This window comes from Psammomys obesus, unplaced genomic scaffold (assembly GCF_907164565.1).
Source record: "Psammomys obesus unplaced genomic scaffold, mPsaObe1.curated_primary_1811, whole genome shotgun sequence".
Taxonomy (NCBI): domain Eukaryota; kingdom Metazoa; phylum Chordata; class Mammalia; order Rodentia; family Muridae; genus Psammomys; species Psammomys obesus.
This window is the reverse complement of record NW_026585691.1, coordinates 405,496-433,055: the sequence shown is the minus strand read 5'-3', so window position 1 is coordinate 433,055 and position 27,560 is coordinate 405,496. Positions and strand designations below refer to the sequence as shown.

At 51.6% G+C, this 27,560-nt stretch overlaps 1 protein-coding gene across 1 annotated transcript in view; it reads right to left on the bottom strand.

Annotated features, from left to right (window-relative positions):
* Nucleotides 1-27,560, bottom strand: part of Itga11 (integrin subunit alpha 11) — a 97,863-nt gene that overhangs the window by 25,568 nt on the left and 44,735 nt on the right. The window contains exons 3-14 of the mRNA XM_055596710.1: nt 24,950-25,050; nt 23,502-23,593; nt 22,131-22,245; nt 19,021-19,148; nt 17,416-17,564; nt 12,971-13,115; nt 12,176-12,341; nt 10,622-10,692; nt 5,226-5,370; nt 4,272-4,420; nt 1,330-1,470; nt 866-1,069 (exon numbers count right to left, since the gene is read on the bottom strand). Coding sequence (XP_055452685.1) covers nt 866-1,069; nt 1,330-1,470; nt 4,272-4,420; nt 5,226-5,370; nt 10,622-10,692; nt 12,176-12,341; nt 12,971-13,115; nt 17,416-17,564; nt 19,021-19,148; nt 22,131-22,245; nt 23,502-23,593; nt 24,950-25,050 — 1,606 coding nt within the window. The remainder of the gene's footprint in view (nt 1-865; nt 1,070-1,329; nt 1,471-4,271; nt 4,421-5,225; nt 5,371-10,621; nt 10,693-12,175; nt 12,342-12,970; nt 13,116-17,415; nt 17,565-19,020; nt 19,149-22,130; nt 22,246-23,501; nt 23,594-24,949; nt 25,051-27,560) is intronic.

Genomic DNA, 27,560 nt, shown 5'->3' with positions numbered 1-27,560 from the left:
GCATTGGGCTCTATTGGCGATCAGCCAGGGAAGGGGGAGGGCCCCCGAGGGTGGGGCTACAGTTGATAGATTCTGGGAGAGAGAGACTCATTGTCTGTAGTGTCCCCCCTGCAGAAGCACCAAGCTCCAACACGTAGCTCCCACAGTCACACAGGAGGCCCTTAGCAGTGGTTCTCAAAACAAAATGAACATACACGTATGTGTGAAAGAGATTTGTGTGTTTGAGTGTGTGATGGGAGGTAGTAGGTGGATCTTTGTGAGTTTGAGGCCAACAAGGGCCACAAAGGACAATCTTGGAAAGAAAGAAAGATAGAAAAGAAAAAAGAAAAGGAGAGAAGGAAATAAAAAATAAAAATGGGGTTGGAGGGATGGCTTAGTGGTTAAGGGTTCTCGTTGCTCTTACAGAGGACCCAGGTTTGGTTCCCAGCACCCACAGGGTGGTTCCCAGCCATCTTCCACATGGCAGCTCACAGCCAACTCTAACTCCAGTTCCAGGGAATATAACAGCCTCTTCCGATAGCCATGGTACACACATACATGAAGGCATCATTATACATAAAATAAATAAATTAAAAAAGTAAACAAAGCACTGGCTGCCCTTGCAGAGGACCTAGGTTTGGGTCCCTGCACCCAAATGTCAGCTCACAATGGTCTATAACTCCAGGTCCTGGGGCGTCAATGCTCTTTTCTGGCTTCCTTGGCCACTGCAATGACACACACACAGGCAAAACATCCATGCACACAAATTAAATACACACAGGCTCCATCCTGAAGGCCTGCTTGGAAGCAGACTGAACCCCAGGAGCAGTGGGCACTGCTTGGACTCCTCTGTTTTCCGCTCCACCCTCTCTCCACAGAGCCCCACCTGCACGGGCTTTTTCAGGATGCTGCTTTGGAAGCCATGGAAGATGTAGATGGCCCCTCTGTGGCTGTCCTCCAGTGGGGCCCCCACCACCACGTCGTTGTAGGAGTCCTGGTTGAGGTCGTGAACTGAGGCGATGCATGACCCGAACCGGGCGTTCTGGTAGCTGTGGGAATCCTTCAGAGTGCCATTGTAAACAAACCGGTTCTGCAAAACCAAGGCAGGGGAGAGGCTCAGGAGACTGGGTACAGGCTCTGGCATCTTGACTCCCTCTGCCTCCACTTCATCCCTCCGGACCTCTCCGGTGACAGGAGCCCCGATACTAGAGCCCAGGGAGAGAGCTTTCTGTCCTTCCCCTGACTCCTGCAGGTCAGGTCTTAGTGGCCCTCCCCAGAACCTGGGTGTCCTTGAGACAGGGCAGGCCTCTGGTGCCCTGAAATGCTGCCCGGCCCTCCTGGCCACAGTACCTGTCTCAGGTTGTAGACATACACTCTGCCTCGCTCTCGGCCCTCGCTGAAGTACATGGGGGCACCCACCAGCAGGACATCTGTCACTCTGTCGTCGTTGATGTCCACTGAGGTGATCTCGCTCCCAAAGTAGGAGCCTATCTGTGGCACATGGATGGGAGAAGGATCGGGCTGGGTCCCCAGGTCTCACACTGATAGCCCTGGCCAGGAACCTGGTCATCCTTTGACCTGGGATGTTTAGGGTCCTGGTGGGCCCTCCCTTCTCATGCCCACCCCTCCCTCCTCTCCTCGGGGCAGACTTCCCTGCTTCCAGAGTATCCAAGTCCCTTTCCCTATCTCAGCTGTTGACTCCTCCCTACCCTCCTATATTTCTGTTACTTAACTTTAATTATACTTTTTTATTCTTCCAAGCAGTGATATGTTATAAAGCAAGAAACAGAAATATTATAATGGTAAAGAAGGAAACTACAAAAACTGTATGAAAATAAAAACAAACTACCCATAGTCTCAACACTCAGACAAGCCAGTATGAGTGTTTTCCTTTGATTTCTTGGTTCTGCCGAGTCTTTACATTGCTAGTTTTTATGTATAAGTATGTTTTTATTGTTAGAATGAGGCTGTTCTCCCCTGTCCTGATTATTAGATATAACAATGTATCCAGAGCCTTTTCTCCAGGACATATTTTTCCTCATAAAGGCCCCACTTAAAAAATGTATTTGTCTGGGTGGGGTTGATGCACTCCTTTGATCCCAGCACTCAGGAGGCAGAGACAGGCTGATATCTGTGAGTTCGAGGCCAGCCTGGTCTACAGAGCTCTTCCAGGACAGTCAATGCTCTCACACTGAGCCTACACCTCAGCCTGGCTATTTCATTTCACAAGAGTTACTTGAAAATTTCAGAGAATTCCAGTTGCCTGGCCAGGGTTAGAAGCCTGGTTATTGTTGGGCCAGGCCTCTCTGAGGTCAGAAGCCTAATGTTCCTTCTGCCACTACCTCTAGACATAAGAGTATGTAGTCCTGGCTGTCCTGGAGCTCACTCTGTAGACCAGGCTGGCCTCAAACTCGCAGAGATCTGCCTTCCTCTGCCTCCTGAGGGCTAAGACTAAAGGAGTGTGCCACCATGCTCAGCTCAGAAGTCTATTCTTTTTTTTTTTTTTTTCAGAAGTCTATTCTTAAGCCTAAAAACTTTCATTTGAGCTAGGGATGCAGCTCAGATCTTAGAGTGCTTGCCTAGGATGCTGAAGCCCCATGTCTGAGCCTCAGCCCTGCATACACCAGGTGTGGTGGTACAATCCTAACATGGAAGGTGCAGGCAGGAAGATTGGGAGTTCAAGGCAATCCTCAGCTGTACAGTGAGTTTAAGGGTACCCTGGGCTACATTAAACCCTGTCTCAAAAACAAAACAAAACAAAACAAAACAAAAAACGTTTGTATAAGGAGGAACGTTTGTATAATAAGGAGGAAGATAAAAATACAAATGAAAGAAAAGAGAAATAATGAGCCTGGGCTGAGGTGAGAAAGAGAGAGAGGTGTCTCTGGAAAGTAATTATAAGGCCGACAGAAATGTCAGCTAAATTTGTGGCTTCAGCACGGTGGGTCACAATAATCTAGAATCTCCTTAGTCTTGCTGCCTTCTTGTCTGGGTGTTGGAGGTGGTTCTGGCAGGAAAGAGTCATTAGTTATCAGTGAATTCCCAGCCACTCCCAGGTCGGGCCTTTTCTTCTGAAGGGCTGGAGCAGGCTGGAGCAGGCCGGGGCAGGCTGGAGCAGGCTGGAGCAAGCTGGAGCAGGCTGGGGCAGGCTGGGGCAGGCTGGAGCAAGCTGGAGCAAGCTGGGGCAGGCTGGAGCAGACTGAAGCAAGGTGGAGTGGGATGGAGCCAGGTGGGAGGGTTGGGAGTAGGGTTATGGGGAGGGGAGGGTGAAGTGGAGGTGGGAGGTGAAATGGGTGGACCTGGGCAGAGGGGGTGGGGCAGAGTTGGCCTGTCTGCTCAGGAGGGGCACACTGCTGTTTCCTTGGCCTGGAAGAGGATGACAGAATGGCGACCCTCTGTAGTTAGTGTTGAGGGTGATTTGAGAGGGGCTGGTCTTCCTGGTGTCAGGCTATAGGCAGGAGAAGCTGTAGGATGAGGCTGTTCTCAGACTCCAAGTAATGAGAGAAGGCAGGTCAGGGTCTGTGTGGGGCTGAGCCCAGGGTACCAGGAGATGCTGTCCATGAGGAGATGCCAAGGCCTGGGCTAGGGGCTGCTGGGCACTCAGGAGGTGATATAAGTCGAGAGTCTGGGTTCTTAACCTGACCTGGTCAGGAACCTGGGAAACTGTTGCTTCCCAGGACTGTGGCCAAGTAAGGCTGCTGCAATAACTCATTTTGTTCCTGCAGCCAGTGCTCGCTTGTCAGAGCTTTTACAGCCTGCCACACAGTCCGGCTGTCAGCCACATCCCAATGGGACAGTGGCATTAGCAGTGAGCTTTATTCCCAGGAAAAGGATGCTGGTGTTTCTGTGGGTCTTGCTGTAGGGTGGAGGAGTGACACAAGGGTGCTCAAGGAGTGTGACTGTCCCTTCAGGACACCCCAGGGACAGCAGAAGCCCAGGCCAGGTAGCTCCACACTGAAGCAGCCTGTAGCCTCCATTCCAGTGCATGTAAGGCAGGGACTGACGGGCAGAGCAGCAGCAGAGGTCCATGAGATGAAGGGAAGAAATTGCCCCAGGCTCAGGAGTTGGCCTGATTGTGAGGGGAGGGGACAGTGCGGGTTTTATGGCTGTTTAGGGTGGTAACTGCTCTTGCAGGTGCCTTCAGCCACAGAGAGAACTGGGCATGCGCCCCCTACACAGGGGGATGCTTGTGAGATGCTTCTTGCTGAGAGGAAAAAGCCCCTCTACCCGGCCTTTCAGGTCAGACCCTAGCCCTCGCCCCAGCCTGTCCCCTGCAGCCGGCCCTCCATTACCTGCTCGCCCCGAAGAGCCTGGTGGATGGTGAGGCTCCGGTTGCTGTGCATGGTGAAGAGAATGACCTTGCCGGTATGGTTGAACCTGGGAGCTCCAGCCACGTACACCCGCCCCTGCTTGGAGGACACGACTGATGTCACTGTGTACCCTGCCGGGGAAAGAAACAGGCTGGTCTCTGGTGCTAGGTGCTCAGTAGGCCTTGCCGGGATTTGGCATGGGGTTCAGCCAGCTCTGAGGAGTGAGTTTTGTTTCCCTTGCACATAGATTAATAAAAAAAATCCTGGAGATGTACGGTGGAGAGCATGTGACTGACCTATGCATGCCCTGTGCATGATCCCTGTGTATGTGTGTGTGTGTGTGCGCGCGCGTGTGTGTATGTGTATATGTGTGTATGTGTATGTGTGTGTATGTGTAGTGTGTATGTGTGTGTGTATATATGTGTGTGTAAGTGTATGTGTAGTGTGTATGTATGTGTGTGTAGTGTATATGTATGTGTGTGTATGTGTGTATGTATGTGTGTGTATGCGTAGTGTGTATGTGTATGTATATGTGTGTGTATGTGTAGTATGTTTATGTGTGTATGTGTGTGTGTATGTATATGTGTGTGTATACGATGTATATGTTGTATATGTGTATGTATGAAGAATTATTTAGTAAAAGGCAGAGTGGGTGTTGACAGACTTTTTCTTTGTCCGAGGGGAGGCAGGCCCAGGGTGATATAGATCCAGCATAGGCCTGAAGCTTTAAGGACCCCGACCACCAACTGAGAGTCTGGAAGCTTCTGCTGCAGCCTGCCTGTGCTGTGGAGAACTACCTGTGGTTAATTCTGTGCTCAGAAGCTGGGTGTAGGATGCTGCTAGGGGGATGCCGGCCTTGGAGCTAGGCCTGGAACTGCCAACAGGCGCAGAGAGAGGCCCTCTCAGCCTGTCTCCAGCCACCGCCATGGGCCTCACCAAGATACGCAGCATGGTTCTTCAGCTCCTCCGGGAACTCCTTAAGGTAGGACTCTCGGTGTGGAATCACCTTGCCTGTACTCGTCTCCTTCAGCACTGCCCCGTTCCAGTCATAGGCTCCCACGGCTCCCAGCAGGACTCCATCCTGACACCAGGGAAGAACATGGCGTCAGACCCGATTTCCAGGGAGTGAGTGCTGAAGGCACCTGGGTCTTGCGATCTCTGGGGTATCACCAGCTACCTGGGGCACCTTTGCCCGGGGTGGTGACATAGAAACCCAGCTTCCAACTACAGCTCTTGGCTTATAAACAAGCCTCAGAGACTCATGCCCAGTCTCATGCTAAGCACAAAATGGGTCAAGCTGATCTCAAGGGCATGAATTTAAAAACAGAAAAAGGAACATTCTAGAAATAAAACGCAAGCCCAGGGCAAACCCTCCACATTTCCTTGGACTTTTAAACTGCTCAGGTCTTTTGTTACCTGCCCACCGCACACTCTTTCAAGCCTTGCTGGCCACAGGTGACCACCTCTATGACTGTGCAAAGGCCCTGGGTCAGAGAAAAGGCAGTTTTGCTTTCTAGGAACTGAGTGAGAGCTGTTTGGTAGAGCAGCAGCAGAGTGGATTGAGCTGGGATAAAACCTGACCAGCAGCCTGGCTGTAGCAGCTTGGACTTTTGCAGTATGGGTAGGTAAGGTCTGTGCATCCTCCCCTTAGGCCTTCGTGAGCCCACCGGGCTGGCTGTGCTCAAAGTTTGCCTGCCATTTTAAAGAGGCAGGTTGATCTTATAACAGTTGAAAAGGCTAGTTCTCTGGAGGGAGAACTTTCCCTGTGGAATGCTTTTGCAACTATAAATAAGCTGTCCCCGGGGAAAATCTGACCACTCTGTCAAGTTCAAAGTCAGGCTTTCTAATTAGCTCCCTGCTCCACTCAGCTGGGAGGCTCTGACAGTTGGTGGGGGGTGGGCAAGACTGAGGTCTGGATCTCAACTTCCTGTCATCCACTGTCACTGCCAACATTCCTGGCTTCTGGAGTTTGCTCCTTCTTGGTGGCATACTTTCTCATCCAGGCCCATGGGAGGCCATAGGGGCCCTGTGTGTAGGGGGGCAGGCTGGTCCTTATCTGAACTTGAGGTTCAGAGAAAGGCAGCAGCTCTCTGAAAGCCACACAGCAAGTCAGAGGGAGGGCTGCATCCTCAGCCAGGGAGTAGGCAGAGAGCAAAGTCCTCAACGGCTCTCCAGAGCTCCACGCTGCTCCCTCTGCTTTCCCACCTGAGCCCCTTCCTGTCTGCTGAGCTCAGGTTTGTGGCTGCGTGCTAGACTCCTTGGCTTCTGGTGACACTTTTGAAGAGGTTCTTGTGGCTTTGCTGACAGCAGGGAGCTCTGGTGTGCTTGGAAAGGCCAGGTCCACACAGCTTGACCCAGCCGAGAGGGCCGTTTCCACTCCCTGAATGCAGTTTGAGAACTACATTGACTTCAGGGGCAAAGGAGCGAGGCGAGCTCCAGCCTCACCTATGCCATTGTACCTCGCTCTCTACAGGTAACCCTGGGTCTTCTGGGGAAGGCCTTTCCCAAAACGGCCTTGTTGGGACAGGCGTACTAGGAAGTGTGCACACAAAGGCCATCAAAACAAATCTCCCCGGAGCCACAGCCTTTTTCTAAATGAAGCACCCCCCCCCCCTGCCCCAGGCATCCCGAATGGGGGGGGGGGGCTAGAAGATTCTTGGGGGAAAGGCCAGTATTTTGGCTGGTGAAATCAGGCATGTGGAGCAGCTGGGAAGTGCCAGTGAATCATCTGGGAAAGACTGGCATCTGGGTCCCATGTGTCTTTGTTGGCTTGTCTAGATTCCATGATTTATGGCTTCCCAGGCACCTTGCATTTATGGGGCCACTGAGCTTCCATGACACAGCCTGAGGGTGTCTCCACCTGGGTGGCCTTAACTGTAAGGACCATTCCAGAGAATGTCTAGGGCCCTGGCTTTTGACTGGGGCTGGTTTTGTCCCCAGGTGACACCTGGCAGTGTCTGGAGACATCTTGGCCATCTTAGTTCAGGGTGGGGGTAGGGTCAAAGTAGTTTTCTGCCAATGGAACCTTGTGGGAGGTCTCTAGGACCTCCCTCAGAGGGTGAAAACTGTTTATAATTCCCTCCCTCTGCCTTCCTCCAAGGCCCCAGAGCCCCGTGGAGGTGGGAATACCATCTAGATATTTCCTGGCACAATCATGCAGTTTAGTTCCCTAGTTGTCAAGGGGTTCACAACTCATTTGTGCTACTGTAACTCCTGGTGGGTGACCTCTGCATTCATTTCCAAATGTCAGTGATACCATCAACTTCAAACGTGGGTCCAAAGTTTGACCATGAATCCATAGCTAGCCCTCCTGGGAGTTTTTGGGAATGTTCTTTCTACTTTCTGCAAACTACATGGGTTTTTCCTGTGGCCTTAATCTTCTGTCTTGACCTGGGCCTGTGGGACCCTATGAGTGTCCAGTTATCTCTTGTGGGATTTGTCTTTGTAATGGACTTGGATCCTTTTTGTTTTCTATTGTTTTCATCTTTGCCAGCTCAAACTCTGGTTTCCAAAGTGCAGTAGGAGATGAGGAATGGGACCTTTCTTCTGCAATCAGAATAACTCTACAGGGCTAGGGACCTTTCCTTCTAACAGAACTGGACAGGCCCAGGGAGCTTCAGACTCCTTGAGCATATTTTCAGATGGTAGCTTTTTGGAGGCTATTTGTGCCCACTTCTGGAGGAGGAGTTGGGGGATGGTGTGATGGCTGATAATGACTGACAGGCCTAGAATCACCTAGAAGACAAATCTCTGGGTGTATCTGTGAGGGAGTGTCTAGGTTGAGTTAACTGAGCTGAGAGTTATCATAGGCTGAGGGCCTGGACTCCAGGAGAAAGCAGACTGAGTACCAACATCCATCATTTCCTTCCAGGTTTTGGATGCAGTGTGACCAGCAGCTGCCTCAAGCTTCTGCCACCATGCTTTCTCTGCCATGATGGGCCATACTTTTGAAGTGTAAGCAAAGATAAGTTCTTCCTTCCTTCCTTCCTTCCTTCCTTCCTTCCTTCCTTCCTTCCTTCCTTCCTTTCCTCCTTCCTTCCTTCCTTTCCTCCTTCCTCCCTTCCTTTCCTCCTTCCTTCCTTCCCTCCTTCCTTCCTTCCTTTCCTCCTTCCTTCCTTCCCTTCCTCCTTCCTTCCTTCCTTCCTTCCTTCCTTCCTTCCTTCCCTCCCTCCCTCCCTCCCTCCCTCCCTCCCTCCTTCCTTCCTTCCTTCCTTCCTTCCCTCCTTCCTTCCTTCTCTCCTTCCTTCCTCTCTCCCCTTGTCCTTCACTCCCTAGGCTGCTTTGCCAGGTATTTCACTATAAAATTTTTAAAAAGCAACTACTCTACTGAGCTTTTCCACAAACAGACTCACTGTGGTTCAGGACTCAAGACTCCTGGGTGGCCTCCTGGGAGACAGCTGTCGTTCTCTTTATCCTGCTATCAAAGCCGAGGACTGCTGTTTTGACAGTTTGCAGGGTGACTTTGGGTGGCAAGAGTACTTTCTGATTCCTTTTGGTACTTCAGCCGCATTTAATCAACGGCTTGCATTTCATGAAGTTGTGTTTTCTTGCTGTGTTCTGTTGCCCGCTCTGCCATTTTTGTGCAGGGTGTGTGTGTGTGTGTGTGTGTGTGTGCATGCATGAGTATGCAGGAGTGCACACTCGCGCACGCGCTATGAGTGTGCATTTGGAGGCCAAGCAGGATACCAGGTGTGTCCCTCTGCCATTGTTGGCCTTAGTGCTCTGGGACAGCAGGACTCTCACTGACCTGGGCGCCTATTGTTTTGGCTAGGAGCACTGGCCAGTGAGAGCTCATGATCCACATGCTTCTCTCTTCCTGTGCTGAGTTACAGGCCTATGCAGCCACTCCTGGCTTTTTAAATGGTGTTGGGTATTTGAAATCAGATCCTCATTCTCGCCCTGTCCCCAGAGACAGTAAGTGCAACAGAAGACTGGCTGCCTGTCCTCATGCAAGTGTAAGCTCCTGTCTCCAGGTGTGTGTGTGTGTGTGTGTGTGTCAGGGCCAGCTTCACCCCCCTCTTCCTCTACAGCAAGAAGGCACTGAAAAGACTGGTGGATCCAGCCGTCTACAGACCCCGAAGGGCTGTCTTGAGCTTGCAGGGAGGTGCAGGGACCTCTGGGGAAAGTCGGCAATGCTGCACACCTGGTCGGGCTGCTGGGACAATGCGGCAATCATACCATGGCTTGCTGCATTCCGGCAGTGGACTGACACCGGACAGATTCGGCCTGGAAAAATCTGAGCACAAGCAGCATTTCCCAGCATCTGCCTGGTGGTTGGGGTGCAAGAGCCCCTCTTCCCAATCTGGGATATCTGACTCAGAGGCTCTGGGAATCCCCCTCTTGGGGCAGCGGCTGGCCATGGGGGGCGGGCTCACTCAGTCCCTTCTCACTTCACTTTAGCTCCAGCTTGCCTAACCTTGCTGTGAATCCATTCTTTACCCGAAAGTTGGGAACCTGGAGTCCTGCCTTGCCCACATCTCAGAAGGTTTCAGAGGATGTAGTAGGATGACAGAAGGCCTGTGGACCTTTTCTGGAAAATCATATAGTGCCAGCCCAGGCAGTGTACACACACAGAGACACACACAGACACACAGACACACACAGACACACAGACATACACACACAAACACACACACACACACACACACACACACACACACACATTCACGCACTCAGTCAGGACATTTACTATCTGAAGCATATCTGGACACTGGGAGCTGGCATGCTTCCCCACATGGAACTCCCCAGACTGACCATGTATGAAATGTTTCCGAAAACACTGACTTTGTCCCTCCATGAGGTGTTGACTCCCTTCTGGGTCAAGCCTCGGATCACGACCCCTGGCACACACATTGCTGACAGCTATAGCCTTTCCTCTGGGGGGCTGCTGTAGTCCAGTGCAGAGTCTGAACAGAGATGGGCTCCGCAGCCACCTGCTGGAGCTGGACACCTTCCCCCCATGGATGCCAGCCCCGCCCAGCCTGCTCAGGCACTCATGCCGTCAGGTGCCTGCTGTCGCTTTTACCACATGACCTGATTTTTTCATGGGAATCTATGCACCAAATGAGACTTTGGGCTCTGGGCGGGCCCTCCACCTCAGTGCTCTGCTTCTTGCTGGTGGGTAGTGTGTGTTTAACATGTAGAGTGGGCTGGCTTCTGAAGCAGGCAGGAGGCAATAGAGAGAAGCTGAAGACCTTAACTTCCCCATTCTAGTCCTCAGAAGGTTCTAGGAGGCAAAGAGATGTCAAGAAACAGACAAGAGAGCCATGAAAGGTGGGATGACAGGCAGACCTTGACGACTAAGAACGGGGAGGGGAGGAGAGGTCCTGTACCTCCACCACGTGCGAGGAAAAGCCCGTCTGCGACATCTCCAGCCCAAAAGAGGTTTCGTTCTTGTTGGTGCCTGAAACAGGAACAAGAAGATGCTAGCTCTGTGCATTACTGCTTAGTTCATGGGCCCCGTTCCTGGAGCATCTTGAGGTAAGGCCGGCACTGCCTCATTCTCGCCCTGTTATTGTGTGTTAGCATTGATTGTTGAAGTGTGTGTGCACTTGTGTGTCTGTGTGTGCACGCACATGTAAGTATGTGTGAGTGTGTGTGCATGCCTTTCCGTATATGTGCATGTGCACTCTGTGTGTGTGTGTGTGTGTGTGTGTGTGTGTGTGCCTGCAGAGTTACTCAGTTCTGCAAAGAGCCTGGTAGAAGCCATGCTGCAAACGTGTGCACTACAAATGGCTGTTAAATGTGTGTGTTTTGGGCAGCATCAAATAAAAATGTGTGCATTCACATATGTTTCGGGGAAGAAGTGTGTTATTCCTGCTGCCTATTCCCAGCGGTCACAGGATTTGGTTGCTGGCTCACCAGGCTTGTCACCACTGTGGATTCACGCAACAAAGGTCACCTGTGCTGAAAACCATCCCACAGAGGGGCCCTGGAACAAGTCATCAAAAGCACATTCTCATGACTGAAGGTGACTGTTCACGTGGGCAAGGAGAGGACAGGGAACCCATCAGTTTGACTAACTGAATTCCAAGCTTGGGAGGGCCATTGTGGTCTCTTTGCACGTGTCTGTTTGGTGTCATTTCAACACGCTGCATACCTCTCAAGCTCTGGGATGCTCATCACCTCTCATTCCTTTCCATAACCCTACAGATGCTGGGAGGCCCATGTAAGAACATTATGGAAACGCATGGCAAGAACAAGAGCTCTGCAAACGGGATCTTTCGGTGGGTGGAGAGTTTCCCAGATGCTGCTCTGTTGGGGAATCGAGTCATGGTCTTGTTCCCTGGAACAGGGTCCATACAACTCAGGCTCACTATGTAGCCGAGGATGTCCTTATTCTGCAGCTTCTGTTACTGCCTCCCAAATACTGGGTCACAGGCAAGTGCCCCTTTGCTCACTGGGCTTTATGTAACACTGGCGCTTGAAAGCAGGCCGTCACACATTAGTTAAGCACTCTCCCAGCTGAGCTGCATTTCCAGCCCCAGACTATGGCTGTGGTTTGCACAGAAGTGGTAGAGTGAGAACTGTGACATGTTAGGACGTGTGTCAGGAAGTGGAGCCAGGCCTGCTGGGTTCAAGCCGAGGTTGACAGATACGACATAGAGTGCCCAGCAACACTTACCTTGGGGAAACAATGCTTCTGTCTAAGTCTGTCGTAAGCACTTCTATTATATGTTTGCTAAGTCTGGCCATCCTAGTTCACCCCTCCCCCCACCACAATGTCCTTAGCAGTCAAACAGGATCTCAGAAAACCCAGCCCAGCTAGACCACCAGAGCGGTGCTCAGTAGTGGGTAGTTTGGGTGGAACAATGGTTTCTGCTAAGCCATTGTGCTCAGTGAAACTACAGTCCTTCGACCAAGGTGTAAGCCCTTGCGCCTGTCACCTTCCAAGCTGAAGATCCTGTCCCCGAGGGCATCGACAATGTCCTTCAGGGCTGCCTCATCCGTGACGTTGAAGAAGTGCTTGTCGTCAGGCTCACTGGCGATGTATTTGATTTCGCTTAGAAAAGTTTCTGGATTGATCCCCCTGCGGTTGTAGTAGCCCAGGACCTGCCAGAAAACAGGGGCAGGGGCAACAAAGCAGGGCATAGTACTGACTTCTCCACACATCCACAGTGCCTAACCCTGAGAATCCCGGGGTGGGCTGCAGCCATGAGCATTTCTCAAGGTGCCACTGGCATTTTAAAACAGGTATGCTCCTGGGGAACCAGATAAGAGCCCTGAGTTTAGCTGGGTTTCTGGAATCCAGGAGGATTGGGGTGCTTTCTATTTTTTTAAAACTCCCTGGGAAAAGAAGGAAAATGCAACCCCACACATTTCTGCATCCATGTATACAATGTTACAAAAACCCAGCTTAAAAACCAAAGAAGCCCTGGCCGGCTCAGAATTCTCCGTGCAGCCAAGAGATGCCCTTGAGCTCCTATTCTTCCTGCCTCCACTTCCCTAAGTGGGACTGCAGGCATGCCACCGTGCCTGGCTTCATGCAGTGCTGGGGATGGAACTCCTGCATGCTTAGCTTGTTCTTCAGAGAAGGCTGCAGCTTGTGCCTTTGCTAGGAAGGCAGATCCCTGAAATCCCTAGGGGTGTGAGGGCAGAGCCTCGGAGAGTAGCACACACCACCCACCTCCCCCACCCCCGCCTGCCCAGGGGCAAGAGGCAGGGCAAGGGGCAGGACTTACGGCCACAGCGTATCTGGTCACGTTGTCCTTCTCGCTTTGCCGGATCACCTTCTCCAGATCTGGGCTGTCGTGGGATTCCCCGTCCGTGATGACAATCATCACTTTCTTGGCCCCTTTCCTTCCACCTTTCTGGAAAGCCTCAGAGCTGGAACCAGAAGTAAGGGTGGGTCAGAAGAAGGGATGGGGCGGCCTGATGTCCTTCCTCTAGGGGGCAGCCACGGAAGCCACAACTTCTTTGAAGAGTTAGACATAGAAAGAAAACTTCATGCAAAAATGTATGGCATGAGGGGCCAGTCAGGTGGCGTATCAGGGCATTTGCCACCAAGTCAAGCTGGCTGGGTCTAAACCCCGGGACAGGGTAGAAGGAGAGAAAGAGAAATGACCCCCACGGTTGTCCTCTGGTCTCCACATGCACACTGTGGCGCAAGTGTGCATATCTGTGCACACATACTAAGTAAATAAAAGTAATAAAGAGTCTGGCACAGCGCGACGAGACATGTTACTGTGTTTGGAGCCGAGAGAAACACATAAATCATATTTCCATATGGTGACTAGTGTGTGCATCTCTATGAGTCTGTCATAGTGTGATTTTAAATTGTGATTTTGTGTTGTGTAAAGAATCTTGGATTTTCTCCTTTGCAACTTAGGTTATAAATTCCTTGAGAGCAATAAGAATTTTATACTTGCAACAGGTGGCACCATTCTAGAGAGCCCACAACTGTGGAAATGCAGCCCATTTCCTGCTCCAACCAGCACTGGCTCCATTTTTCTCAGGGAAGGCTCACGACTAAATTTCTCTTCTTTCCTTCTTTCATTCCTTCCTCCCTCCTTTCTTCCCTCCCTTCCTTTTTTTCTTCTCTTCCTTTTTAAACAAATATTTATTTTTATTTGTGTGTATATATGTTTTTGTGCATGTAGGTATGTGCACCACAGGTGTGTCTGACGTCTGAGCCTGTCAGAAGAGAGCATCAGATCCCCTGGAACTGGAGTTACAGATGGTTATAAACCGCCATATAGGTGCTAGGAACTGAACCTGCGTCCTCTGTGAGAATGGCCAGTGCTCTTACCCGTGGAGACATCTTTCTATCCCACAGCCTAGGTGTTGGCAAAGGTGAATCAGGTTCTTGGTGGTTCCCATCGCCTCTGTGAGCTGTTCCCAACCTCTGCACACACTGGGCCCTTTGTTGATTCTAGAAGGTGCTCAGGCTGAGTTGAGCCTCAGGGCTGCCTACTCAGCCCACAGCGTGCTCTTGCCGTGCTGCTGTCGGTCAACCTTTCAGCCCTATTCAAGTCACCCTCAGCGGGGTGGACCCTGCCTCCCTACCGACAGGTCTCCCTGGTGGAGGTCATGCTCTCAGACTTTAGTCAACACTTGTCAGAGCCTCCTTTTGGCTGGGAACCACCAGGGTCAGGGACCTGACAGAGTGACATCTTTGTAACCCCTTGAATCTGTGGCTTAGATCTTGACCTTGTAGTAGTTTCATGGAAAAAAAAAAAAAACAAAAACAAAGACAAAGGCAAAACCACGAAACAAAACCAAAGGCATCAACAGAACAAATTGGAGATAACCAAGTGAGGGAAGGAAATTTCACCTTAAGATGCTGGTGAATGTCTGGTAGCACAAACTTATAATGACAGCTACTTGGGGTCTTTGTGCTAGCCTGGGCTAGCAAGGTCTCAAGAAAAATAATTAAGACTAGAAATACAACTCAGTTGCAGAACACTTGTCTAGAATAATGAAGGCATGCTTCCATCACAAGTTCTGCAAATCCATCCATCCATCATCCATCCATCCATCCATCCATCCATCCATCCATCCATCCATCCAAGCTATAACTTAGGACCTAAACATAGTAGGTTCCAAGGCTAGAATTCAACTAGCAGTGGAGATTGAAACCCCAGTAGTGTTCCTGAGTCATGAGTGATTCAAATTGTCCTGTGCGTCACGGCCTTGAGGTCGGAGGACTGCAAAGTGACCCCAAGCAAGTGAGCTTCATCCCCACACTAGTCACGTAGCTTCAGAATAGGAAAGGGTCACCCAGTGGCATCATTGGAATCAGAAGGGCCTGTGGAAGTCTCAGTTGTCACTTCAGTGATGGCCAAAGAACAAATGGCCCTTTCCTTGTGAGGAAGAGTAGAGAGCCATACTTGAGTGGAAGACTGCTTACTTAGGAAGAGCCTGGGCAGTGCTATTCACAAATAGAGGCGCTGGGTGGTGATGTCACCAGAGGAGTCCCAAGGTTGGAAAAATATCGTGATTTTTCTGACCACATGAAATCGTGCCCCAGAACCCCTCACCCTGTGATGCATTCTGCCAAATGCATCCACCAACTCTGAAGAGGTGGGGCGTAAGGCATGGGGCTGTGTTCTCAGTGACTGCAGTGGAAGTCATACTCATGGCCACGCAATTTAAACATATAAAATTTAAGTGATTTTGACGTTATCAATGTCGGCACCTAGACCTTGGATCATGAGACCTTTAATATCAGTTGATTTCACTGAGGTAAGTGTAGGCTTTTCAGCAGCGACATCACTGGAATAAGCTTGCAAATCCCCATGTGGACATCTAGAGGTAACACGGATTTGGATGAGTGTGTTCTGGTGTGGGCCCTAAGGAACCAGCCCTTTCATCACCGCAGAGGTTAGATTCAACTGTGTCCTTCACACACCACCAATGACACATACTATATAGATAGAGTCTGCACTCAGAACCAACATGCTTTTCTTGTTTCTTCCCTCCCTCCCTCCTTCCTTTCCTCCCTCCCTTCTTCCATCCCTCTCTCCTTTCCTTTCTTCACCTAGTGCTCAGGATCTAAGCCAGGGCTTTACCCATATTAGGCAAACATTCTACCATTGATCCACACCTCCATCCTGGTGTCACAGGCTTACACTACCAGATCTGGTTAATGCAGTGCTGGGGATTGAACCACCTAGGTTTTCATGCATGCTAGGCAAGCATTTTCCAGCTGAGCTATATCCCCAATTCCTCATGCTTTCCATACTCTATAGACTGTTTTCCAAAGTTGGCTGGATGCTACTGCTCTCCCCAAGGGCCTTTCTTCAATGTGACCTTGCCATTCATCCATCAAGAGGCAGGCTCGCCCCTTTGGTTAGGGCCTAATCTCTGGTGACTTGCGTGGGTAATGGAATGTATTGGGAGTCGAATTGTGAGACATCTTGGCTAGGTCATGGCAGTCTCTCAGTTCTTGCTGTATCCCTTGGGAACTCCCCAACGCCATGATAATAGTACCAGGTAGGCAAAGGAGTTAGCTCCGAAGTTTTTGAGGAAGACTGCCGCTGGATTCCGGTAACAGTGTTTGCTGACGGCCAGAACACCCCCTTAAGGTCAAATATCCTTGAAGCTGCAATATGTCAGAAACTAAGGCTCAGGTCACTGTCCCACACACGTGCACCACTGAAGGCTCCCCATTACGATATTGCTTGCACTGTGGCTTTGCCACCTAGCCACCTTTTGTGAGACTCACGGGAAGAAATACCCTGAAAAGGAGATCTGATCTGTGGTGGTTTTAGTAAGAATGCCCCCCCCCCCCCCAGAGGTTCATACATTTGATGCTTAGAGTAGCACCATTTGAAAGAATTAGCAGGTGTAGCCTTGTGTCACTGAGCCAAGCCCAGCCCAGTGGCTCCCTTTATCTGCTGCCTGTGGATCTGGATGGAGAACTCTCAGCCACCACGTTCCCCACCGCAGTGATACTGCACCAAACCTCTGAAGCTGTCAGCAAGCTCTGAATCAATATTTTTCTTAATAAGAATTGCTGTGGCCATGGTGTCTCTTCACAGCATTATGACACTGACTTAGACATGATTCATCACAAATATTCATCAACACTTAAAAAAGCCATAAAGCAGAATCCATTGAAATGCTCCCAGCATTGGGGCTGCTCATTCTGGCCTCTCTTTGGGGTGTTCGCTTTGCTTTGCTAAGTAAACTTCTGTGTATGTCTCCTGGACCTCATTCTCTCTTTCAAGAAAGCAAGAGCTGAGACACCACTGTCATAGTACCGAAGAGCCAAGCCAGACAGCCCTGGTTGGGAACTCGGATCATCAGTTCCCACTGTGCTCTTGCTGATGGTGACATGAATGTGCTGTCTTGTGTGTCTAGTCTAGGTGGACTTTCAGGTGACAGGAGTTCTAGCTGACACCAGATCATAACTATATGAGAGGACCCAAGAGTGAACCGAGCAGCTGAGTGCAGCCCAGTCAGAACTTTGAGGAATTAACAAGCCACTGCTTGAAAGCACAAAATGGTGGAGGCCTTTGTGCACAGCAGGGACAGCTAAAACAGTATCTGAGATTTACGCATATATATGTAAATATACGTATATATACACAATATACATATACACACTACGCACACATAAACACACACACACACACACACACACACACACACACATATATATATATATATATATATATTTTACCGTGCAAATTCAATGCCAAATGCTGTGCGGGTCTCTGTCCCTCCTCTCTGCTCGATGTGGCTGGCGGCTTCCACCACGTCTTTTACAGACTTGTAGTCATTGAGATGGAACTCATGGACCGCATCTTCTCCATATTGAACTATTCCAACCTGCAAATCAGAGCAGAAGGCAGCAGAACCCTGGAGCTCAGACCTCCACCTGTGAGGGTTGTTTGTGAGGAGTCACCCTTCCCAGGGGAAACAGCTGTTCTGGGATGAACAGATGGCTTGGTGGGACAAGCCAGGGCACACAGAGAAAGGGACTTGGTAATGAAAGGGAAGGCTCATCAGGTTAATGTCTTTCTCATTAAGATGGGGAGTGGACACAGACTAGAGGTCTAAACCACCAGGGGCCGTGGCTGGGGAGAGGACTCAGCTGCTAAACTCTCCATGCAGGCACAGGTGAAAAAGAAGCCTGTGGTGCTATCCAGAGGGCAGAAGCTGGTGGACCCCTGGAGCTCTCTGCCCAGTTGGCTAAGCCCAACAGTGAGCTCCAGGATCAGTGTGAGACACAGCCTCAGAAATGCAGAGAACGTTTGAGGAAGACACCAACCCCTGGCCTCCACACCGCCACACGTGGGCACACATTTGCACACACCTATGCACACACCCAATAGACACTTGCACACGCATCCCGACATCCCCAGACCCCACTTCCAGCCCCGATCTGTGTCCCCACCTCCCAGAATTTATCAGGAGCAGTGTGTGGAGGACCATAGAGTTGTTGGCCAGACTCTGACAGTGGTTCTCAGCCTCCCCAGCCTTAAAACTAATTCATTGCTACTCCATAACTGTAATTTTGCTACTGTTGTGAATGGTCCCGTAAATGTCTGATATTCAGGTATCAGATATGTGACACCCATGAAAAAGTCGTTTGCCCCCCCAAGGGTGGAGACCCACAGGTTGAGAAACCACTGCTTTAGAATGAAGAGTTCCTGACACTTAGATGAGAAGAGGTCTAATAGTTTCAAAGTGGGCAGTGCCTTGGCACCACTGGCCTCAGATAAACACCCTAGAGATTGGTATTGGGGACTCCGTGACAAGGTACAACTGCTGGATGGGCTCACCAAGCTCACTGGGCCCAAGAATCCTTTGCACGCTGGGTACTTGCCCCTGGCACCAAACGATGGGCCTCTAGTGGGAGGGGCTTGCCCCTGTGAGAGCTTGCTACCTCTTAACAGCCCTACTTGGTAGAAAATTTCTCCTGTGTGTATTGTATGTGTGTGGGGTGTGTGAATGTGTGTGTGTGTGTGTGATATTGGGGAGGCTGGAGGGGACTCTCAGGTGTCATCTACAGGACTGCCATCCACCTCCTTTGACACAGGGTCTATCACTGATCTGGTGCTCGTCATTTAGGCCACTTGGTCACTTCTCTGGCACAGAAAGAATTTCGTAAAGTCAGCACCTGGTACTTTGGCTCTTTGTTCTCTTGTAGGAAATAATGTCCCTATCCATCAGTGTTTCACAGAGGCTCTGGCAGCTGGGGTCACTTCTCCCCAGGCCCACACGCCTGAGTCCCCCAGGGTCCTCTGCTCGCTCAGCAGAGGCGAGCCCTGCAGACACTCACCTGGATCTGGCCAGGACCAATGTAGAACTTTTTCAGGATGTTGATGAGGAAGTGCTGGACCTCCACCCAGGGGTAGATGCTGTTGGAGCCATCCAGGACAATGACAATGTCCATGTAGGTCTGGCATCCTGGAAGAGAGATACAGTCAGGGTTGTCGAGGGTCCATAAGTCTCTAACATTCTTACTCACTTAAAGCAACCTTTCTTTAGTGTTTATGTGTTGGTGTGTGTGTGTGTACGCGCACGCGCACTGCTAGTGTGCGCGCATATAGAGGTCTGATGTCAGCCTTGAGTGCCATTTCTCACCTTATTTCTTTTCTACAGGGTCTCTCGTTGGGGCCTGAAGCTCATCTTTTCTTACTTTTATTAAGAAAAATAGGCGGCGCTGGCAGGAAGCCCTGGGCACACACCCTGTCTCAGCTTCCCCAGTGGTGGGATTATGAGTGCCACCAGGTCTGGCTTTTACATGGGCGCTGGAGATTGAGGCCTCATGCTCACAAGGTAAGCACATCACCAGCTGAGCTATGTCCTCAGCCCAAGTCTCTCCTATTCTGAATGATCTTTTCAAGACCAGTGAAGAATGATCCCCACCATCCTCTGCATGGAGAGTGGTCCTCAGGCTAGGTGTTTATTTGAGCCACATAAGCAAGGCAGCAAGGATATCCTGTATAAATACCCAGGGGGCTGTTTGAACAGAGCTGAAATCAAGCCTGACCCCTCTGCTCCCTACCAGAGACTGATGGTTGCTCTCTGATCAGAACTTCCGGGGCCACTGCTCCTGCTGGACCTTAGGACCATTTGCTTTACCACTGTGGGCAGGCGGACGTCTTTCACTAGCAACCTGGATGAATGGATTTCATGTTTGACAGAGGAGTCATTGAGGAAAGGCTGGGAATGTGCACTCTGGCATCAGCCTGTGACTCCTGGCTTTGCCACTCACTGGCTGTGTGATCCCAGGGCAGTCACTCTCAGCAGCTCTTGGTTTTCTGTGCTGTGAGTAATAACTAAGAGTTGCCAGTAAGGGTAAATGAGAAGCTGCTTCCAAAGAGCCGAGCTTAATAAGTCTTAGCCGACCTGTTTTTACTGCCCCCTCCTATCCAAAGACAGGATCTCACATAGCCCAGGCTCATCTGGAGCTAGCTCTTTAGCCAAGGTTGACCTTGAACTCCTGACCCTCCTGCTCCTACTTCCTCAATGCTAGGATTACAAATGTGTGACACTGTGCCCAGTTTGTGCTCTCTCTCTCCTCCCTTTCTCTGTCTCTTTCTGTTTCTCCCTTTCTCTCTCTGTGGGGGAGAGGTCAACCCCCAGTCATCCACTTTGTGTCACTGAGACAGACACAGGGCTCACCAATTTATTATTTTGATTTCTCTTTTAATTTTATTGGGTTTTTTGTTTGTTTGTTTTGTTTTTGTAAGGACAGCTTTGGGGAGAGGGCTGGAGAAATGGCTCAGTGGTTAAGAGGACTAGGATCAGTTCCTAGCCCCTACATACTGGCTTACAACATCTGTAACTACAATTGCAATGGCCTTATGGGTACCAGGCATGTACATGATTCTCATACCTGCATGCAGGCAAAACATTCATACACTTAGAATAAAAATAAATAAACATTGCTGGGTGTAGTGGTGCACTTGGGAGGCAGAAGAAGGTGGAGCTCTGTGGCTTCTAGACCAGCTTGGTCTTCATAGTGAGTTCTAGGTCAGCTAGGGATATGTAGAAAGGGCCTGTCTCAAAAAATCAAACCAAACCCAACAACCAAACCAAACAAACAGAAAAATCACTCAGCCAATTAATCAATCAATCTAATAAATAAAAATTTTAAAAGATATCTTAGAAAGAACCTATTTTAGGTCTGTGGGCTTCTGGTGTGTGTGTGTGTGTGTGTGTGTGTGTGTGTGTGTGTGTGTGTGTGAACATCAGGTGTCAACCTCGATCACTGTCCGCCTTATTTTTGAGACATGGTCTCTCACTGAAGGGGAGCTCTCTGATTTGGCTGACTGGCCAGTGACCCCCAGGAAGCCTCCTGTCACCGTCCCCCAGCGCTGAGGTGATGGGCACATGCTACCAAGTCCAGCTTTTGATGACAATGCTGGGGTGGAAGTCAGGTCTTCATGCTGGCATGGCAAACACTTTGCTGACTGGGCCGTTTCCTCAGTCTTGCTTAGGTCTGTGGTCCTTGAAAAAGTCTGAATAGTCTATCAGGGCAGTCTCCCTCCTCAGCCTTTCCCAAGACCCCCTTAGTTAGAAACGGCATAAAGGGCACCCTGATATCTGCATTTGCCTAGTCCTAGCGGAGCGATGCCTGGGTCAGGGCGGTCTGCCAGCCAGCCGCAGATGGAATGTCAGGGCTGTGATGCCCTGCCCTCTGACCTTCCCCGGTGCCCTGGGGCTGCCTTTAGGGACCCTGTGTGAATGCACCCATGCCTCCCCACCCTACAGAGGCCAGCTCTCTAGCCTGACTAGACAATGTTTGCCCTTCCCTCCTCTGTGGAGGGGAGGCTGCCTGAGCCAGAGGTGCTAATCCCCTTGCCTTCCATAAACAGGCAACAGCTGCTTGTGAGGGTGTTTAGCTCAGAGGAAATGGTGAGGCTCAGAGCCAACAAGTCTAGGCTTCTGGCTCCCCAAGTTTGCTTGGGAGGAAGGGGGAGGTTTTGTGTCCACGAGGCTCTGGCGAGCTGCCCAGGAGAGATGACTGGGTGTAACCATCACCCAGGTTATTTCTGGTCTCCTTGGCTCTGCACTCATGGGCTTCCTTACTGCAGGATGTCAGGGAACACCATTCATACTGTAGTCAAAATGAAGGAGGCCCCAGCCTGGCCTGTTGAACGTTGAGTCCTGGCCACCTCCTCCTTCCGGACACCAGGATGGTTTTCATGCATTTAGCTAACTTGTTGCCACCTGACACACTGTCGGGGAGGGGCGGCCTGGGATGAGGACCTCACAGAGACCAGCTAGAAGTGACTGCTCTCAGATCATGCAGAGGGCTGAGGCAGTCACAGAATCTACACACTGCTCTGTAGGTACAAGGTGACGGTGAGGCGAGCAGAGCCCTAAACCTTCCTGGACAGCCCCAGTGCAGCCGGAGCCCTCAGGTTTGAAGGTACTCACTCTGCAGCGCTGGCGCCACTGTCTTGGAGAACCTGAAGTTGGAGTTGACTCTAGAGCACATGCCGGTGGTGTAGTAGGAGCTTCCGCACTCGTGAGACCAGAGAGGGCTGCAGGCCTGGGGAGCAGCACAGCACAGAGCCCGTCACAGGGCTCCAGAAAGGGCCAGCCCCACCCTCTAGGACCCAAGCCAGACTTCTCAATCCGAGTGCTGGCGCTCCTAGTGTGCGACGTCTCTGAGTCCAACTGTCTGCTGCAGTGCCCTTAGTTCAGGTATCCTGGGAATGGCGGAACCTGGGTTCCTAGCCCTTCTCCACCCTGTCATGTGGGGTGGTGGCTCTTCTTCCCTCTCCTTGCCCACTCCCATGGGACCTGAGGGAGCCTTTCATCTACAGGAGTAGCCCTTCCAAGAGCCACCAGGCTGGCTCCTGTCAGCAAAGGGCCCTCACTGGGCAAATTTCCAGGCCTTACTAGGAGAAGAGAAAGAATGCTTCTGCTCTGTGCCATTTGCTGCCAAAGCCACTGTGTCAGGCCCCAGGGCCAAGAGCCAATGGTAAGTTCCCCCTGGAGGCAAGGCCAGTGAGAAAGGAGCCCAGCTTCCATGCTGCTCCCCACATCCAAGCACAAAAAGGCTCCATCCTCTTGTGGAAGTTTTGGTTTCTTTGTAAGCTCAGTTATATTATGTAAATATGTTGTTTTAATCCCAAGTGTGGGATTTAGTTGGGGTTTAGTTTGTCCACAGCTGTTAAATTGTCTCGTGCGGGGCGTGGCTTTTGCCAGCTGGTGACAGCCTGCTGTGGGCATCGTGAAGAGGTGTAGGGCTCTGAGGATAAAAGTGTGAGTCCAGAAAGAGAAGGCGTGGTGTTGAGTTCAGTGTTGGTGTGTGGTGTGGAGCAGTTTGGAGAGGCCGGAGAGACAGACAAAGAGGAACGCTTCAGGGCACAGTGGCTTGGAGGAGCCTGCTGGCTGCAGTTGCTGTCGATGGACATTGGCACAGCCCCCAAAACAGGTGGGAGAGGTTGGGAGAAGTACAGGGGTGTGCGCTCCCTCTCCTCAGGAACATTCTTTCTCTTACGTAGGTTTGGGAGGCCTAAACACCCCAAGTAAAGTTGGGTTATAAAAACCGACTGCTACATCCTCTTATCTTTCTGAACCATCATGAACCCGAAGGGCCAGGCCAACAGAAAGACCCACACCCAGCAGGACTTGTCCCCGTTGGTGTGTGGGGGTGGGCCATCCAGGGGGTGGAAGGGACATGTATGTAAGGGGTGTGTGGAAGCACGTGTGGGGGCTGTTTGGCTGGGCCTCTGGACACCTGTGCAGAGGGTCTGTGCATGCAGGAAGGCCGGGGCAGCTGGGGGCTGGTGCTCTTACCAGGAAGCTGTTGTCCTTGGGGTTGGTGGCAAGGCTCAGGCCGAGGCGCATGTTGTCCTTTCTCTCAGACACGTTGGACAGAGTGACCCTGCCTGGAACGGAGGAGGCACACTCAGCCCACACCCCTTCGCCTTGTCGTCTGACCAGAGCGAGCTGTAGTGGGTCACCTGAGGTGAGCCCATACCCTCTCGGTATCCTGGAGGGCAGCGTGGATCTTTCTTAGATGTGTCCGATCGATAACTTCCTCACAGCTTTCTAGGGTATGAAGCTCATAGAGTCCGAGTAACTACACAGGGTCACACAGCAAACCCACAGCACAGCTTTCGTCTTCTTGCTTAGAGCTCTGCCTTCTTCAGCCAGCTGACTGCATCCTGGACATACCATGGCAGGCACCCACAGAGGAGGCTTTCTCTGTGTAGGATGGTGTCTCCTACCCATCCAGTGACCCAGCCGCTCCTCCCCGAAACACTTACCATCTGAGGTTCAGTCATCCAACAGGATGGACCCTGACAGGATGGAAAAGAGCTTGGATTCCCCAGAAACAAATTGTGTGTGCATGTGCTCACGTGCATGTGTGCTTGTGCGTGTGTGGGTACTTGTGTGTGTGGAGTTAGTACATATGTGTGTATGCACACGTACTTAGGATACAAGGAGTGCAAAGGATGGAGTGTGTCAGTCCTAAGCTGCTGTAGACCCGTGTCCCCTGCTGCGGGCTCTGGGAGTCGGCAACCCCAGAGGGAATTGTGCTCTGTCGGAGGCTGATGTGTGGAAGATGGCCTGGTTTCCAAAGGACTGGTCAGCAAGGCTGGGGCAGGCCCGGGCCAGAGCCACAGAGGTGACCCCGACAGTTGTACAGCGGACGTCCTGGGGGTGGAGGCAGGGAGCTGCATGTTCTTCCCTCCTGCTTCTGTCAGGTGTTTGGTTTGTTTTTTGGATAGGGTCTCACGTAACCCAGATTGGCCTGCAAATCACTGTGTAGCCAAGGATGGCCCTGCATTTCTGATCTTCCTGCCTCTGTGTCACAAGTGCTAGGATCACAGATGCACAGCTGTTAGGTGCTGGGGATGGAAGCCAAGGCTTGTGCTCTCCAGGTGAGCATGCTGCCAAAGAAGCCACATTCCCACCTGGCTTCTCAGTGACCTGGAAGAGTACATAGCAGGTCTAGAATAGACTCCAGGGGCCATCAAATCCACCCCTTTACACCTGAAAACCTGGGGCGCAGAGACAGACAGGGGCTTCCTACCTAGCCTCCTGCCTGCAGTGTGAGCTCAGTGATGCATCTCACAGGAAAAGGAGGAAGAGGCAGGTGGCTATAAGTGTGGAGATGTATCAGAGTCTGCTCTGCGTGTAATGTGGGCTGAGATGAGCACGTGACTAAGAACCCAGGACCGCTCCAGCCCATGCTCTGGACCTGAATGGCTGCTGAGTAGAGGCTGGTGGCTACTTACCCAGGTTGAGCTTGGTGCAGTTGCCCTGGGTTACTGGACACTTGTACACATCTCCTGTCTTCTGATGGCCATTGGTTTCTAGAGGTGCGCCCACAACCAACCTGTGAAGAGAACGCAGAGGAGCCAAGTGGTTGGAGGCAGCCCTTCCTTCAGGCTGGCCTGGGTGGCGGTAGAGGAGGTAGAGAGGAAGACGGGGTGGAGTGGAGGACTTCCCTGATGAAAAGCTGGGTTTTCAGTACGAGCTTGGGGGAACTTGGTGCCAGGTCTGGGAAAACAGAGTTGAAGACCTGTAAGGTGGACGCCATGGGAGGGGTGATACATGGGAGGGAGGAGCTGAGGGAGTGATGGTGGGTGCTGGGCAGAGGATCTGTGGGAGCCTCGTTCCAGCTCATGGAGGAGTCCTTCGGCTTGCTCAGGGTGGGTGAGGCGTGTGGCCTGGGGGTCACTGAGTCTGCCTCAAGTGGGCACAGCTGCCGGAAGGAAGAGGGGCCAGGGAAGCTGCCTGCCTGTGCCCACCTGTACTTGTCTGCTGCTATGTGAAAGAAGGCCCTTTGCAGATGGAAACAAGGCAGAGCTCCAGGCTGACACGGTCTTAAACGATCCTGGTGGTCCTATGACCAAAGCTTTATGAGGGACACACAGAGGAGAGGCAAGTGGAGAAGAGGTGGCTAGGCCGTTAATAATGCTGTTGCCACAAGCTAGTGGGCATCAGGCGCCCCCGGCATCTAGAAGAATCAGTCAAGATTCTGCCCCAGAATGAGGAGGGAGGCAGAGGGAAGGAGGCAGTTTTAGTCTTGGCCTTGTATCTATGGGAGAACCTTTTCCTGCCATTTAAGGCACCTTGGGTGTGAGTCCCTGCACCCCGCCCCCAGGAAGGGTACCCCTTGCTCACAACCCACATTCCCAGAGACGTGAGCCACACACAGTGCAGAGAGGGGCAGCTTGCAATGTTGGGGACACATATGGTCAGGCTTTTAGAAGAGCAGCCCTGTGCTTGCCGAGTTCCACACTGACAGGATGGCTCAGTGTCTGCAGATGTGCACCCTGAGCCGCTATGCCTCACCCCCAACCTCCACGTGGCAGGATTTGCCAGGAGGCCCCAGAAGCCGGTGACCTGAGGGGAAGCCTAGACGGCCAACTGCGTCCCTGTCAGTGTGTGGCATTCTGATACACCTGGAGGCCTCTGGACCTTGGGCACCTGCACACCTCTCTGCTCAAAGGTTCACAGCTAATAGTGAGTTAAGAATGGAGGCCTCTGAGCTGCAGCGATGGCTCCGTTGGAAAAGTGCTTACTGGGCAAGCATGAAGACCCGGTTTTGATTCCCAGAACCTACATAAACAGTCAGGAATGGCAGTGGGTGCTGTAACCCCAGCACTGGGGTAGGATGGTGGAGATGAGTGAATTTCTGGGGCTCAGAGGCCAGTCAGTCTAGCCTAATTGGCAAGTTCCAAGCCACTGAGAGGCTGCCTCCAAAGTACAATGTAGGTGGTGCCCCGGAAAGCACCTGGGTTGACCTCTGGCCTTTCCACATGTGCAGGAGTGCTTGAGTACCTGTGCATAGGCACAAACGCGCGCACGCGCGCACACACACACACGCACACACACACACAACGGCATCTCTTCCCAGGGCTAGTGTGTTGTCATGGGATGGGTATTCCGGCCCACCACAGGGAAGCTGCTGGACCCTGAGAGCTGCGGAGTAGACAGGACTGGGGTAGAGGATGCAGGAGCTCTCCTGACCCTGCCCTCACAGCCCACCGAGCTGCTTCTGGGGCTCTGAATGCATGGGCTAGCAGCGGCTCCTCGTGGCCAGACACTCCACCTCCGCGCTGTCAGGAAAAGATGCCAGGCTGAAGTGGGGCTTGACAGAGCTCTGTTAGAAAGGAAATGTCTGTGAAATAAGAGTCGAGCTTTCTCCCTAGGGAGCCAGATAATGACAGCCGCTAAATACAGCCCCTTATTAGGTGTGCCTGCGTCTGACTGGCAGGGGTTAATTGGGCCTATAAAAGCTGTTTGTCTAGACGACTTTTGGCTACTTAATTCTGGGACAGATTGCATAGGCAATGCTGCTCCATTCTCTCAGAGGGAGGGTGAGGGCTCTCTCTATGGCATGCGGAAACTTTAAGGAGGACCTGCCATAGCATGTTCTTGATTAGGACAACCGCCGCCATCTTCTAGAGCAGCCATAGCCATGTGTCTCCTAGGGCTCGCTCCCAGCCTGCCCTGGGTGAACTCCTCACTGCAGTTCCCACTTCCAAGCGCAACACTGAGGTCCAGAGCTGCTTGAGTTGAGAATCCCCCAGCTAGGTCTCCATCCTGATCCAGCTTGCTGCTTACGCAGGAGAAATTCAACTGACCTTGGTTTTCCTAGCTGTGAAATGTTAACTGCTGCCTTACTGCAAACCTCTCACTGTCTCACCAATGCTAAGAGACTGAGACACAGAGCAGGGCTGTACTTGGGTATGCATAAAGACTGGTGGCTGTTAGCCGCTGGTCATGCATCCTGGTGTGTGTGTGCGCGCGTGCGCGAGTGTGTGCACTCCTCTACAGGGTTACTCAAGCACTCATGAATATGTGTAAGGCCAGAGATCAACCCTCGTGCTTTTCCTG